Source organism: Opisthocomus hoazin, chromosome 5 (genome assembly GCF_030867145.1).
Source record: "Opisthocomus hoazin isolate bOpiHoa1 chromosome 5, bOpiHoa1.hap1, whole genome shotgun sequence".
Classification (NCBI taxonomy): Eukaryota; Metazoa; Chordata; class Aves; order Opisthocomiformes; family Opisthocomidae; genus Opisthocomus; species Opisthocomus hoazin.
The window spans coordinates 50,412,391-50,428,835 of record NC_134418.1 but is presented as its reverse complement, the minus strand read 5'-3'; the positions used below and the strand labels follow the sequence as shown (position 1 = coordinate 50,428,835).

The window sequence follows — 16,445 nt, the reverse complement described above, 5'->3', positions numbered from 1 at the left end:
CACACGGTTGCTTAGCAATATTTGCCTTCCCCCTGTACGGTTCAAATTGACAACATCTGTCCCTTTGGCACTTTCCACTTGTGCAAGAAACGGTGCAGGGAGTTTCAAAAATCTACAAACAAGTTGGTGGAGGACATTTCGCGTGAGCTATTAAAGCTGCTTTGGGATTTTATTGCTGGTTTATTTCCAGCGTGGATAAAACATGTGGCTTCTTCCAAAGGAAAGGCACAAGAGTCTTTCACATCCAGTGGGACTCACCAAATACAAGTAGCTTTTTCTGTTTACATAATTACACCTGCATGCTATGACTTAGTTTAGAAAGAAGAAAAAAAAAAAACCACAGACCAAAACACAACACTGTCATATAATTGTCCCCTGTCCATTGGGACTGACTTCAATTTCTCCTTAGATACTGCAGGCACACCAAGTGACAGAAAACAAGAGAAGCCAGAATCTGTTTATGTATTTAAAAATGCAAAAACTGTATGCAATCCTGACCTCATAACCTGTAGCACTCTGTCAACTGCCTGTGTCTATGAAACCACCCCAAGGAGCAGTGATGAGGGTCAGTGCATCTCCATGTACCTGCAATACAGCTGCCACAGCAAACGAGGTGAAAACAAAATTAAATTAATGTAAGAGCATAAAAAGTACCAACTGCTTTCACTTCTGAGAGTCAAAAAGGGCCATGGAGAAGACTCGAAGTAAAAGGATAAATCTTTCGGCACTTGGTATTATAACAAGCAGCAGAACCCTGTAGTTAACCTTTCTCTGGCTGCAATTAATTTCAGCTCACACTTACCACAACACCTATGGGTTACAAGAAAGGCCTTGGACCCCACAGCTTTGGATATTTACATGCAATTTAATTGCAGATGTTTACTGGGAATGATGTAGCTCCGTATAAGCCCTTATAGTGAAGCTGAGGGGTTTTATGTTTGTTTTTTTGTGGTTTTTTTTTTTTAAATTCTTCTTATACAAAACAGAGTCAGAAAACTAAAATGCAGTCAAATGAGACTAAGCGCTATCACAACAGATCTGAGTATTAAAGTATCACTATATATACACATGAAGAAACTATAAATCATAGAATCATAGAAAGTTTTGGGTTGGAAGGGACCCCTAGAGGTCATTTAGTCCAACCCCCCTGCAGCGAGCAGCGACACCGCTAACTAGAGCAGGTTGCTCAGAGTCCTGTCCAACATGTTCTTGAATGTTTCCAGGGATGGGGCCTCCACTACCTCTCTGGGCAACCCGTTCCAGTGTTTCACAACCCTCATTGTAAAGAATTTCTTCCTTATATCCAGCCTAAACCTACCCTGTTTTAGTTTAAAACCATTACCCCTCGTCCTGTCACTGCTGTCTCTATTAAAAAGATTGTCCCCATCTTTCCTATAGGCTCCCTTTAAGTACTGAAAGGCTGCAATCAGGTCTCCCCGCAGCCTTCTCTTCTCCAGGCTGAACAAGCCCAACTCTCTCAGCCTGTCCTCATAGGAGAGGTGCTCCAGCCCTCGGATCATTTTTGTAGCCCTCCTACAAACACAAATGGTTTGTCAAGTGATTTAAAAAAAGTAATTAAAACCTCTAATCCTCCTAGAAACACGTAAAATCCAGCCTCTCACAAAGATGCAGGTGAACAGCCCTAATGTCTTCCAAGGTGCCAACTCTATACCCAGTAAGACGAGAGGGGTAGAATCAAAGTTCAGTTTCGTCTAAGCAAATGACTCATGTTTAAGAGTGAGTGTCATCCCAGATCTAGGCATTTCATGCCACAACATAAATCCAAATGACAAAATCCATCCTGGTTGCTAAGAGATGCTTATATTGGGAAGGCTGATGAGTATTCTGAAAAGCTGACATATACTTTAATCTATGGAAAAATAACTCCAGGAGCTGCCACCATGCTCGTATCCCCCTCATTTTGCACACTGCACCCTTCCCACTCTCCCCTGGCTTGGTACAGCAGGAACGGGAGTAGGAGACAAAACACTGAGAAAACCCAGTGCAACATAAATGCAGGAGGAGAGGAGGGAAAGAGGTGAAGCAACTGTGATTTGCGGTCTCCAGCGAGATGTATATCCTTTATTTGCCTGTTTCATTTTAGTTTAATGGAGGGCAAGATACTGCAGCTTCGAGGCTCCATTGAAGCATGCAGTTTTCCGTAAAGGTTTCCAAAACATGCCCCAACCAACGCAGTCTGGGTTGCAGAGGACTGATGGATTAACTGAGCTGTGTCCAGGACACAAAAATTTTCTACTTCAAACTCCAAAGGAATTATTGAATAAATCATTTTTAAACAAACCTTACACATCTCATTTAAACACATATCAGGTCAGAAATAAAGCTACTCCTCTGCCTTTCATTTTAACAAGCTTGTTGCCTCAGGCTAAAAGAACATTGTCTGTCGGTGCTGTGCAACACATATTTTTAAAAGACCATGGGTTTGCGTTTGGTGTTTTTTGTTTTTTTTCCAGAATTACATCTAAAACTAAGAAACAAACAAACCCAAACCCTTTTTATACCTCTTTACAATGAAAGACCTTACAACTGCAGGGCGATGCAGTCTGGAGATCAGGCAGAGAAACAGTTGAGGCCACCACAGTCACCTCCTCCTCCGAGATAAATGTCTGGCTTTGCTTTTGAAACCGGTAGTGATAAGCTGTCAGTGGCTGTGTTTTGTTCTGAGCTTATTAAGATGCGTGTCGCCTGTCACCTCTCCCTGCCTTCAATGCTTGCTTTGAAGTTGCCTTGTTGGAAGGTTTGGCTGTCATCTGCTCTTAGCCTTCTTCTCAGGCGTTCCAGATCACTCTTCTTGTTTATTAGTCATAATATTGGCCAGTAACAATTAGCAGTATGAAATGCCTCTCGTAATGTTTCTACAGATAATCACAACCTCCTTTCAATGATGTGCACGCACAAGCAAGGAACCCAAGTTCTATTTTCACTTGCTGCTTCTTCCCCACAACAATTCCCTCTTTGAGTTGCCACTACATGAGTACACGTTACTCTGTTTGGATAACAGTTTTGCATATCAGTAGTCACCACTGGAGATCCATATGAACAATAACTAAAGACAAGGTTGACATTAAGTTTTATTGTTTCCACACAGATTTTTAGCAGGAATGTCAGGCAATTACTACAAACTATTACTATCCACACAAGGTTTGAAAACAACCGCTTCAGCTTCACAAAATAGTTAAAACCAACCAACCAAGCCCTCCCTGACATGCTACCCCAGCAGCTGGTAGTTCATTCCTTCCCTTGCCAGCTTACTATCCCAAAAAAGCTGCTTTGCAAACCAGTAACATTGATGCAACTGCAGTGCCCACCTGACAGTCACAGAACACTGTTTGCATTCCCAAACCACTTTTTTTTTTAAAAAAAAAAAAAAAGAAGATTTTTTTGGTCTGCTCCCTTCATTGAATTTTGCTTTCCTTAAGTTGCTATCGAAGCAGCTGAGCTTTGTTTGCAAAGGCACAGGCTGCCTCTGCATTTGAAACATTTGTGCAGAAAACTTTAGTTAAAAAAAAGTTAGAAATAATAGTTTCCAATTCTTCTAAGCCAGTTCTAGAGAAGCAGTAACATTTGTCACTCGCCCAACTAAAATTAGACTCCTTGCTGTGCAGAAGTAAATAACGCTGGCTATAATGCAACGACCTGCAAGGTGCAGTTTGATGCTTGGCTACAAATTCAGAATACTACTCAGGATCAGGTCATTCATGCTGGTCTCCAAGCTGGGTCCTTCTGTCAAAATTTAACTTCTGCTAAGCAGCTCTGGCAAAGGACTGTACCACCATCACTGCGGGGGGCAACACAGGTTTAAGTAATGACAGCAATGGTTAAGCCTTCAAGGTAGAAGATGGGACTCCTGTGGAAGAGTCAAAAAAAAAAAAAAAAAAAAAAAAATCTTGCAGAGGAAGGAAAATACCCAGCACGCAAACTTGGAGCATTATGGTTTTACTCCTCATTTGAGTTCTCTGTTAACTGTTACAATCAGTAAACCGAAGCAATGATATTTCTGAAGACACATGATTCCAGGTTTCCAGACAAAGCACTTCAGCAGAAAAAGCAAGTCAGGTCTTCAGGTGCACAAGCTTTTCTAAAGGACTAAAATAGAGATCACTAACTTCAAACTTAAAAGCAGAGCTTGCGGACAAGCACTGCAAGTTTGATTTGGTTTAGTTTAGCAATTATAGCACAAGGAAAGCATCCTCATGTGAAACTCCTGCAAGATAGAGCAGACTCTTAAGCAATCTGTTTTCAGCTGCTTTCAAATGATGCTTGCTTCCTTCCTTCCCTGGGACTCACGGCCAGCACCAAAGCCCACAAACTCCATGTTGTCCCTCAAACCACAGCTACCCTAATGTAACTGCAGTCCCAGTGGCACACGCTACCTTCCCCTCGCTCTCTCTAGTGTGTACAAACTCACACAGCTGGCACTAGACAATCATGGCTTGAAAAAGTTAGGAAACCCAAGGGATCCAGCAAAATCGTCTCACTGACATTTTCCATATTCGCTCACAAGCCAGCCACTTCTTCCTGCTGCCCTGCATTTCAAGAATATTAACCTGACAATGTCAAGCAATCTGCAGAAATTTCAGGATTTGTGTCATACAGATGTTTTGCCATTTGCTGTGTTATCAAATGGAGCTTTACAGAGTAGCTTACAGCGCTTGCTGGTTTTCCCCTCACTTTCAATATTGTTTCTTGCTTGACTTACCAGAGCCCACTACTAACACCATGCTTTGAAGACGAGTTTATCAATTTCATTTTGATATCTTCTCAGCATTACTACATCTGAACGTTTCTACACGTTTATTCACCTACCTTTGTAAAACTTGTGTGTGTTAGTCCCCATTGTACAGACAAAGGTTTGGAAAATTACTCACACCCACAATTCATTTTACTCATTGACACAAAATGGGTTATTACAGAAAAAAAAGTAGCTGTTTACATACACAACATTTAACAAGTACTTATTTTTAACATGCACCGCAATGGTAACTAACAATACAAGTGCTCTGAAGTTCTCAAATTCAGCTTGCTGACTCTTGACTTTGCAAGCTGCAGAGGACCACAGGTTTTCTTTTGTTGTTTTTTTTTTTTTTTCCTTTTGTCCCTGCTTTTTAAACACAGCACTCTTTACAGTTGCCAGTGAGAAGGGCAATAGTCCACATACCATGCTGGAATCACAACGGATTCCAGTAAGGATGGCTGACCACAAGCCCTTCCTAGGAGGAACTACCACCTAAAAAACATCAACCAAAAAACTTCCCAGCAATTAATATGCTATGGCAGCTAATTTAAGCCTGAGTATCTCACAGCAGTCTGGACGAGATGCTGACTTCTGAGTCATCTGGAAAGATGCAATGCAGTTTATGGAAATTCTTGCCTGACCTTATCTATCCTGCTCTTGTTCTCAGCAGGATTCACAAATCCCCATCCAACTACTCTTTCTCAGTTTTCCATTGCTTTGCAAAGTGATGATGTATTTAGTAACCAAATTTGGATAAATGTTCTGCAATGGTGCCCAGAGACACTCTATGGAGAGAAGTCGGGTTTGGTGTTCAAACACCTAAGTTCATCCATACCTGATGGAAGAAGCTGTCAAGGACTCAACTGCTCTCTCAGAAACACTGTTTCTTCTCAACCCCTTGTTCCCCTCCTCGCCATATACTCCAGGCAGATGCAGGATCCCTGTTCCTTTCTTCACACTGATACTCCCTAGTTGGGCTTACAAAGCACTAAGAACAAACACTACCCGTATCTGGTGGCCTGATGGCCAAATGCAGCACTGTGCATGCTTCTTTTTTCTTTATTTGGTATTTTGTGTAAAAGCCAAGCCCAGACCTTGGAGCCAAGTGAACAAGCAAAGATCTCAAACTTGAAAAGCCTGGCAGTGGCAGTTGAACACTGGACCTGAGCGTACCTTCTCCAAGCATCAAAGAGGAGGATAAACACGGCTACTTCTAATTTATGACTTCTGCAGCCTGACGCATGAACTTTGAACATCAGTGTCTCATTAAACTGAAGTAACAATACAGGATGTCCTTTTGGCTTCAGAACCAACCACCTGCTCCTTGCCCCACATGCCCTCACCCTCCAGCTCTTCCAGAGCATTCTTCGTTCTGGAGATCATAAGCAAACATTAAAAGTCTAGTAGCAACAATTGTCATTTGTGTTTCATCTGCTTCTTTAGCAGTCGTACACCAACAAAAAGACAAATTTACACAACGCTTGTGGTGAAGCAAGGAAACCCTTCTCTGATCACATAAGGCACTTCTGACTATAAAGACAGCAGCAGAGGAGAAATAGAAGAAACACCTTGTTACCTCCCTGGGTGCAACATAGGGTAGAAAAGAAAAAAAAATAAAATGAATACAAGGAGGAGAGGGGGGGGGGGAAAAAACCCAATTTCCCTTCCATTCAGTAAATGATAAATAAATAAATATAAGGTTGGTAGAATGACAACAATTGTAGCTTAACTCTAAATAGTCTGTATTCATTAGGTAAGACCAAATGACAATGCCATATACGTTTTTAAAAATCTTAATTTCTAAAGGACACAGGATTAAAGCAATATATTTCTTTCTAGTTCACAGGGTTCACACCTGTCTGACCACTCCTGCTAGTAGAGAAGCTCAGTCGTCATGGAGAGAAGTCAGTGAAAAACTATTTACCTCGAATGGACTTTTAATTTTTGTCATCCAAACTTCTTTCTAGGTATTTAGTTGTTACTATATACTATGCGACAATCATGTTTGAACTGGTGACCATTCCTAAACGTTTACTGAGGTGAACAGAGCTGATGACAGCAATACCACTTTGAACACAGAGATCTTTGTGTGTACCCTATGTTTCAAGGGTAATACAGTGTTACCAAAAAGACTTAACATGTCTGGGCTCCTTCATTGTTTGCTGATGTTATTATTCTGGGGGTTTTTTTGTTGGTTTTTTTTTTTAAGTTGGTTACTTCCCTGTTTGTAGGTGAAAGAGAAGAGTCCAATGAGGTTTTCTCATTACATGAGATAAAAGGAGCTACTGCCTAACGTTTAGGAAACTGCCAGGAAAACAAAGTCCCATCTTCAGTGAGTATCAAGTGCTATACTTTCCTCCAGACACTATGCCCTTAATAATGCTTGAGGATTTATAAACACTCTCTCTCAAACCAGCCTCAAAGCTTCTTGGCTCTGCCGTCAAGCCAATCCCCTTTAAGACATCACAGGCTTTGTCAATGGAGGTAATACAAGCATCTCTGTTGGTGCTACAGCTCTCCTAAAGACATCAAAAAAAAAAAAAAAAAAGAGAATGGCTCTAAAAGCATCTTTGTTTAGGTGCTGGGGGAAGAGGTAAAACCTGGCACATTAAGAGAAGGGATGTATCTAAGCTTCATGTGTGCTATATATTTAACCCTTCTCACAATAAATTTGGAAAAATGCCTTAAAGAGATGGGGATGACATTTGAGAGCAAAGGTTTTTATTTGGGGAAGAGAAGAAAGAGCCATTCAGTTTCTTCATGTGAATGCAAAGAGAGTCACTGCACAGTTATCCACTGTGGATTAATTCACTCTACAGTGAATCTGCTTGTCTATTCAGACTGGAAGGCTTAACTTGTCAGTGTTGCCACGAACAGAAGCTGTCAATAATGAATTCACATCTGCAGGTGACACATGCCTTAGAAATTCAATTAGCCAAACAACATGTGGTAGAAGAAATGGCTTTCCTAAATGATGTCAAGGGAGACCACGGGAAAACCCATATTTGGTATGTGGCTGTTCAGTATAACCGGGGCCGAACAGTTTAAATAAAATTTGTAAAACCATGCTCCCAGTCCCTGGGAGGAAGAGGGAAGAACAGCAGAGTTTCTGCTAGTCTAGACCTATTCACTGTCAGGGTTATGGGAGGACAGGATCCTCCCCACATCTCCTGTTTCACCAGGAACAAAAGGGAGGGCCAACCTTTCAGCTGAAGGACCACTTGATTAGCCTTCCCAAGATACTTTCTTTGGGAGAATCTTCCACCTGCATGCAACATACCTCACTGGATGTTTCCTAAAACAAAACCATCCCAAACCTATTCCCAGTCACCTCTCTTGTACTGTGCATCCAGCACACAGGGAATATACCCAGGTGTGCAGTCTCACTTTGTTCCTTTTTGCTCTCCAGGCTTTAGCACTGAAAGGCTGTATCATCAAATATATGTTAATCATTTAAACCAAACAGAAGCAAATGATAGTGACAAGCCTGAAACAAGCAGAAAATGAAACAACTGATTTTTCACTAGAGCCTACAGAGCCATTATCAAAAACGCCTATGCACAGAAAACAGTCAGAGGTCACAGCCTCAAGATACCTGTCTCAGATGAGGATCATTCACAAAAGGTTTCATGTCTGAGCTTTGAAATAGACTAAGCATACTATTAAAACCAGGGGTTTGTTTGTGCAAAATCATTTCTTTCATTATCTTCAATTCCCTTTTTATTACGTTCTTACTCTGCCACAAATCTAACAGCACGTCTGCACCAGCACAGGAGATGCTGCTCGTGTTCCGGCAGCTGTAGGATTTTTACAGGCATTTGGAGTCAGAGTCATGTGCTCAATGGAAAATGAGAAAGAAGTTTCATTCAGCATATGGCATCATAGCTAATGCTGCCCTATCTAAAATCTTATTAAAGCAGAGACATGTGAGATTACATTCAGGGGATGCTAAAAGAGATAAGCTGAAAATAGAAGTGGGACCAGGAGACTTTGGAGAGAACATGGAAGTTTCTCTTCTGAAAATTAAGCATGCCCTCTGAAAAAAAAATAAAATTTTTTTTGCATAGTTTTTTAAACCCAGAAACACCCTTTACCTTTTTGGCAACAGATAATGAAGAACGGGTAATGCAGAACGTAAGGCCCTGAACTGCTTTACTTCTCCCCCAGGAGTAAAATATCCAGTCAAGCAAACAATTAAACGCTGACAACAGTGCATTTCCTATTCTGAGGTATGATGTGCAATGCCAAACCTACTTTGAAGCAAATAAAATCTCTCAGCATGAAAGTATTTTCACAGCTTCTCCAACAATGTCATTTTGCCAGTTTCCTCTCATTTTCCACAAGAAATTGCCTACACCATTTGCAGCTGATCAACACCCTTTTCCATGAAAAGCAGACTGCACCCACACTCTGCCTTTTTACTACAAAGCCAAAATCCAATTTGAAAACTACATCTGTAGCTCTCCTCACCCAGCTGCCTTAGGTCAGCATTGGGGGATCCTACATCCTATGGCGCACAGTGATATTCTCAGTGCTGAAGGATAAGCTAAACATACCTGCGAACCAGCTACCTTTGAGCTCACACAAGGCTGAGCCACAAGACAGGCAGAATCAGTGTGCTGGTCCCTTAGCAAGGCTGAAACAACAGGCTTTGAAGGGCACGCAAAAAAGAGCGTGTATTTGCTGAACAACACCTGTACAACAACACTGCTCGGCCCCTCCCACTGCTTTACCAGTGTGAGCTTCAAGCTGCTTTAACCTATGGCAGATGTCTGAGAAATCCAAGGCTTCTGCCTCCATCACACATGACAAATCAGATAGGCGGTCTTCGTGTCAGCAAAAACAAATGGAGTACAACAAGGACAGTATTTTGCTGTATCAAAATAATTATAAAGGAAAGAATCACTTCTTAACTGCCTGGTTAAGACACAATTCTAATTCCAGCCAACTCCCTCCCCTAAAGTTTCCTTACAGTTTCCTAAACAACCCGCTACTTGTGAAGCCACTGGACTTCACAACAGGGCCTAAACATAGGTGAGAGATGCTTTCTGAAATCCTCAGAAAAGCCTTCCCAACCACTCTGACCCTTCCTTTTTCTCTCACGTGAAAGCTAGAACAGACTAATCTAACCCAGTTCAGCCATGCCAGTCTCTACCACACACCGCGTATGATCTCTAACTGACTCAAGATGCAGGGAGTACTATACAAAAAACATCCGTATTTTCAGAAGTTTTCTTCCCTCTGGCAAGAGGGCCACTCAAGTAGTACAAGAGCAATAGCATTATGTTCTGAAATGCATCTGCTAATCTCCAATACCCTGCACTCAACCTTGCTGCAGCCAATTGACATGTCGCAACCTGGAAAAGAGCAATCCCCAAAAATGGCAAAAGTAGCAGAATTGAAAGACAAAAGAGCACCTGAAGACAGAAATCTAACTGCAGATTGAAACTGCAGATTCTGACCAAAGACTGAAACTGAATCCCCAAAACATTATTCCTTTTTAAATGGGGGAGCAAATGAAGAAGCTAGTGTTTTACTCTCAAGAAAATAACACATAATAGGAAGAAGCTGTTCTCAGATGAGCAGAAATAACCAAAGGTTTACGTGCAACACGTTTTGGTCTTCAGCCCAGCCGCCACCTCTTCACTGCAACAACTGCAGCTTCCCTTCCCATGTCTTTCGCAACATCCCTCTCGGTCCTTGGCAGGGAAAGGACAAGCGTAGTGACTGGAATGAAGCAAAAGCTTCAAAGCAGCTCAAGCTTGCTGCCCAGGCTGCCGTCTGCTAAGAACAAACACTTAGCAGAGTTCTGCTCATTTTGCTCATAACTGGGACAAGAAAGAGGGTATCTTCTTTGCTCGAAGGCAGAATTTTACAGAACTTTTAGGATCTTGCTTCTCATTGGGGATTCCATCTCTGCACTAAATTTACTTAAACCTTCACAAAGTGCTCAAAAGGCATTTAATGAAGTGGGAGACAGAATGATGTAGTGCTTCATGAGAAAGCTACGCTGTATCAAACTCGCAGAAATCTACAAGATGTTTTTTGTTCACAGTAATACTTTCCTGAGGGTCTACAGTGAGATCTTACAAACTCATTTAGAACATCTGTGGTGTTTGCAGTCACTTACCACAAAGCCCTAAAACCTTTAACCTACCAGATGACCACAAAACTCACTGCACAGTCAGCTGTCCCAATATTCAGTGACGATTTAGAGCCTCTACCCACCAGCACTCAGACTGAGTACTGACACCCTGCATGTACTAATTGCAGATGCATCACCACTTGACCTTCTCAGCATATCACGTCTCCTTTCTCCTTTCCAACAATCTTCACAGCAACAGAAGCAGTCTCTCTAACCATAAAACCTGCTGCAGCCTTACTGAGAAAACCACAGAATCACGGCAAGCATTGCATTTTCACTATTCAAATGGATACCTCACCCAGGTCAGCAAAAGCCAACCTCAAAATGCACCTTCTAAACACGGTAATGCATGCACACGCGTAATTGCTTCTGGCAGCCTCTGCCCTTCGATGAGCTGTTCTCCCACAGCTGAACTTATGCTGCTGGCAACAGAGCCCCCCCAACAATTGCACTCACCTCTATGGGCTCAGATGGGATTTCCAATTTGGATAGTTTGGCTTTGGTGTTCGCTTTCAAATCTGAGATTTTTTCATAGGGTTCTCCGTGGTATTCCTCCAGAGGCTTGAGCTCTGGTGATTCAACTGGTGCCTGATCTTGGCCATCCATTGGTCTGACATAGGCAGTTGGTTTCTGCTGCATTGCACTGGTCTTTGATGGCAAAGGTGGGGGAAAAGTCTGAGAGGGAGGCTGAGTGGTGCTGGTCAGGTTAACAGCTGAGTTGTCCCGACTTTCCTTCTCCTGTGATCCTGTCACTAGGTCCTGAGATGATTTTGTTTGACTGTAGGTCGGCCCATGACTTTTGCTGCTGTTCTGTGACCTGGAATTGATATGCTGGCTGGAATGTAGAGGTGACAGGGGTGCCACTGGAGAAGACAAAGATGACAGCAATGGAGAAAGCGCCAAAAGGGAGGCCTGCAGTTCATTAGGACGACCTTCACCAACTGCACACCTGTCATTTCTCCTCTGGTGAAAACCTGTGTGACTTTCCTGGCCACCACGATTGTGTTCTTGACCTTGGCTCCGACCACTGGATAAGCTGTGACTCTTGGCGTGCAAACTTGAAGCTGGTTCTGTTCTTGATTGGGCCTTTTGGTAGTGAATGGAGTGGTTTGGAGGAGGAGGAGCTACAACCATAGGTCCCAAGGGTGGATGGTGGTTTGTGCGGTGGAATGAAGATGGTAATGTATGGCTGGTCTTTTCAGGGAAGTATGGGCGATTAGGCTTTCCTTGTGGGATCAGAGGAGCAACACTTTTTGGAATTCCTATGAGATTCTGATGTGATTTGTTGCTGATGAGCTCCTTGACCTCCTCATAATTGCCCAGCATGTTCTGAATGCGGCTTGACAACTCATCTTCTTTATTAGTCTGCAACAGAAGAACAGAGAAGGGGGAAATATAAAAAGCCCACTCCAAGGGATCCAGCTCAGGAAGAGACATTCTTCAGGATTTTATTTTAATCACCATGCATCACAAGTCAAGCTATGCAAGCTCATCTTGTTCCTGTATGCAGTCTTGCCAAAGCAAGTGGGACTGCTCTAGTCAGTGTCAGTTCTTCTGAGCCAAGATTGCAGGTGTGCCTGCAGTCATCAGGAATACTAACATCAGACCAGTTTGTTTCAACCACAGCTACAGACAGACAGGTAGCCAAGCTGGTTTTGAGCACTCTCCCTCAAGCTCCCAGAATACAGGAGGACCCCAAATGAATCTGCCCAACCCTAAGTCCATACTGCGCTCGCACCATCTACAGAGCTTTAAGTCCATACTCTGATGAAAATAAGTCAAACAAATAGGAAGATACTGCGTTTACATGTATCACGCTCAAGTCTACTACACTGTATGCAGAGGCCACAGAAGAAGAGATCTTCTTCCATCCCAATTCTTTTTACTACTCTCCCTCCACCACGTGCCCGCCTGCCATTACCTTGTAGGGTTCTGCAAAGAGGTGAGTCTTCTCAGGGAACTTGTCTTTCTCCTGAAGAGCCTCCTGATTCCGCCTCTCTCTCTCTCGAATACGGAGTAAGTTTCTGTCCTCGTTGTACAAGCTTTAGGAAAGAGAGGAAGAAAGCATGGTTAACGCTTTACACCACTGTTATCAACAAGCATCTACTTGGTGCAGAAATCACACAGTGGTATACATCCAGTATGAAAGTAATTTCGAAATCCACAGGGTGTTTATAGCTGACAAATCATTTACGTCAAGGATCTGCCATATCGCATAGTAATGTAACATACAAGGTACAGCATGCCTCCTTCTCAGTTATTTCTACTCCTGATACCATACATCAAGAAGGGTTGGAAGGGAAAAACTATCTATCTGTTTAATTGTGAAACAAGTTGAGAAGAAGTCAACATGGGCAACAAGCACATGAGCTGGCAAATCCAGTTGCAATGACCAACGTGAAAACTACCATTCTTGTTCTCCTCCAGACTTCTGCCCCAATTCTTCACCTGAGAGTAAAAAAGAATCCACTATTCTGAAAGCATTGCCACTTTCAGAGATTTAACTTTGTCTACTTCATAAACAGGCTTGAAAACTTACTCTCTACTTTAAATGGACATTTGGAAAGCTGCTTACCTGGCAAACCATGTAGTTACATTTAAAGCAATCACATAAATGTATCTAAAGAGAAGGTCGCAGCAATCTGGAAAACACCAGGTCAAATCCCCTCTGCACTCAATTCCACCAGTCCCACGTCAAAACAGCAATAAAGCTGTGTCACATGCACAGCAGGATGACTTAATGGAAAACCAGACCCTTTAAACTACATCTCCTCTATAAAATACTACTGCAAAATAAAGCAATCTATTGCTCTTATATTTATGGACATTTGTGAAGAAAAAGCATGTAGGCGTAGTATGTGGATGCAAGTATTTACCTCCTCTCCTATTCCTACTCTACTGCACAGGCATAGCATGTAGATGTAGGTATCTCTCTCCTCTCATATTTCTACTGTATCGCAGAGTCTACTACATACATACAATTCCTATATTCTTCTTAGTACAGTCAACTTCACAAGTGTCCCAGTTTGGAAAGGAAAACCCTCATCTCCCCCACCAGTGATATTTTCTCAAATACCACATCAATAATCATCTACTGAAAGTTTAATCATCCCTAAAGGAGAGGTACAGGAGTTGCTCTGCTGTAACAGTTAATCAAGAGGTCTGACTACTGCAGAGGCAGTTTCCTCACTCAATGGGAGCTCTGGAAAACGCTGTCTGATGGCAAATTTCCCTATATGGAACTGCAGCAAGGATGTACTTGTGCCAGTAAGACAGAAAAACATATTCAGGGGTTAGACTGTGCACATTTAAAATAGTTTCCAACTTTGTTAGTGCTGAACTGTTTCCAAACATAGCAAAAGAGAAGTTCCCAGTAAGCTCTGTGCACCCCACTTCTGCAAATGATGCAAAGAATTTTACAAGTTAAAAAAAAAAAGGAATCACAGATGACTGATTCATTAAATACACACAATCCTTCTGCTACAAACAGTATATAGTAGAAGCATTTCCTCTGTCCATCTGATGTCATTTTGCACATGAGCAACTTCATACCTATAATGAGTTAGTTTGGTCAGTTGCCCTGTGTGCCAGGAAAGATTTATGCAGCCAGATATCGGAGATACCAGCTGCAGAAGACAAAATATTAAGAGGAATTATAAAGTAAACTAGAAGCAATCTTGGTTAAATCTACTACTTGAAATTGTATTCATGCAAATGATTTTTTTAGGTGAATGCATTTCAAGTTGACAGCATTTTTTAAACATATCCATTTAAATTATCTGGAAAATTTTTACTGAATGAAACACCATTTTCCAAACATTCCAGGAAGTAAAAAACAATTCCATAAATATCCTTTATATAAACTTCAGAAAAATTCCATTAAACAATAAGCATGAAAAAAAACCACAAAAGATGGTTTTAACAGCTAAAACACTGTCTTTTAGCATGAAGGAGACCTCTGAAACCTCCTCTTCACCAATCTGGAACACCAATGCCACATTTTCTTTTTTCTTTTTTGATGGTCATCATTTAACCTGAATCAACCAGCTCCTCTTCCCCCACTGGTCCCCAGTCCATTTGCCCCCATGGCTGCACAAGCACTCAAGACAACACAGTGGGCAGGGAAAACGAAGAAAACCACTGCCCTTGGTGGCAGTCCTCACTTCTTGCCATTTCCCAGCCTCCTTGCCATGCAGTCAATGTCATCCCTTAGCAAATTATACATCTCTTGCAAGGAGAGAGTTGCTCTTGCAACTTGCTTTCCTGCTTTTCTGATGTGTTCAGACTAACCAAGACTCTTACTGCAACCAGGTGTTCAGCTCCAGCTCTTCCCCCCCCCCCCCCCCCGCCTTGACTTCTTCCTTTGGAAGCTATCACCAAGTATGTTTTTGAGCATAACAATAGTATTCAGCGCAATGCAGAAGGTAAAAAGGACAATTCCAAGTTAGTTTTAACTCCTCCTCCTTGAGCATCAGCTGTTTTCCCTGTCAGTTCTTCAGCCATAATTTTCATCACTTGATAGACAGAGGGACATACAGGAAATTAAAAGGTGCACAGGGGATCTACTTTTTACAAGTGTGACAACTGTGCTAGAGACCAAAGCTTCTCCTCCTCATGTCTCTTGATAAACATTTTGGTCTGCACAACACTGCAGACATCTCAGCCTGCCCTGTTGCTATTCCTGTCTTGATCCATACCATGAATGCCCAGTTAGACCTAGAAAGTACTTACTTCATACAACTGCAATGTTAAATATACATACTTGTTTTTGTTTGTTTTCTCCATAGTACTTTACTTATGGTGTTGGCTAGAGTACACATCACACTCATATACTGTGCTAGCTTTCCCCAAAACAGATTTTACTACTGCAATTCAGAGATTGTTGTGGCACACTTCAGATCTAGGCTTCCTGGAGACAAGCTGTTGAGCTGGCATAGCTCTCTGCTGAAGCCCACAATGATAACAAACGAAAGCAGTTTAAAATGCTCATCTAAACAATACGTAAGGACAAAAGCCATAGCCAATCCATCTCTTTTTGAAACAGATTGTTTTAAAATAAGCCAATCTCATTTTATCTTCCCAGGTAAGAGATTGTTTGCCTCTTTCAGAGGGACAGAGAAAGACATAAAAGCCACGAGGTTGAACACACTTCTCTTGGGGAACGCTGTCAAGACTAAGACAGTAATGTCTCTTCTAACAGACCCATTCCCAACCTCTTTAAAAACCCCAGTTACCTTTCAAAAAACTCTGACGTCACTACTAGAACATACCACACCACTTTATGATCTGCATTATCATTTAGTAAGACACATGCAATAGTGTTTGAAAACTGCAGATCTTTCAAGGTGCACTACTGCAGCAGTGCCCACTCCTATAAAGCACTGAGGACTTTGAGTAACAGCCTCTGCAAGCTACTAGAGTCAAGCATCCTAACTTGTAATGACTTCACTACTCCCTGCTTGTCTAGCTTTCAACAGTGTTCAAAAATTTGCCCCCCTGATCTGCTTCCTCACAAAGGATTTATTAGCAAGGAGCTAATGTAGA

The 16,445-nt window shown here is 42.0% G+C and overlaps 1 protein-coding gene across 5 annotated transcripts in view; it reads right to left on the bottom strand.

Annotated features, from left to right (window-relative positions):
* Positions 1–16,445, bottom strand: part of AFF1 (ALF transcription elongation factor 1) — a 120,345-nt gene that overhangs the window by 55,736 nt on the left and 48,164 nt on the right. For all 5 annotated transcript variants that reach the window (XM_075421222.1, XM_075421225.1, XM_075421223.1 and 2 more), the window contains 2 exons: positions 12,823–12,943; positions 11,358–12,266 (listed from right to left, as the gene is read on the bottom strand). In XM_075421222.1, coding sequence (XP_075277337.1) covers positions 11,358–12,266; positions 12,823–12,943 — 1,030 coding nt within the window. The remainder of the gene's footprint in view (positions 1–11,357; positions 12,267–12,822; positions 12,944–16,445) is intronic.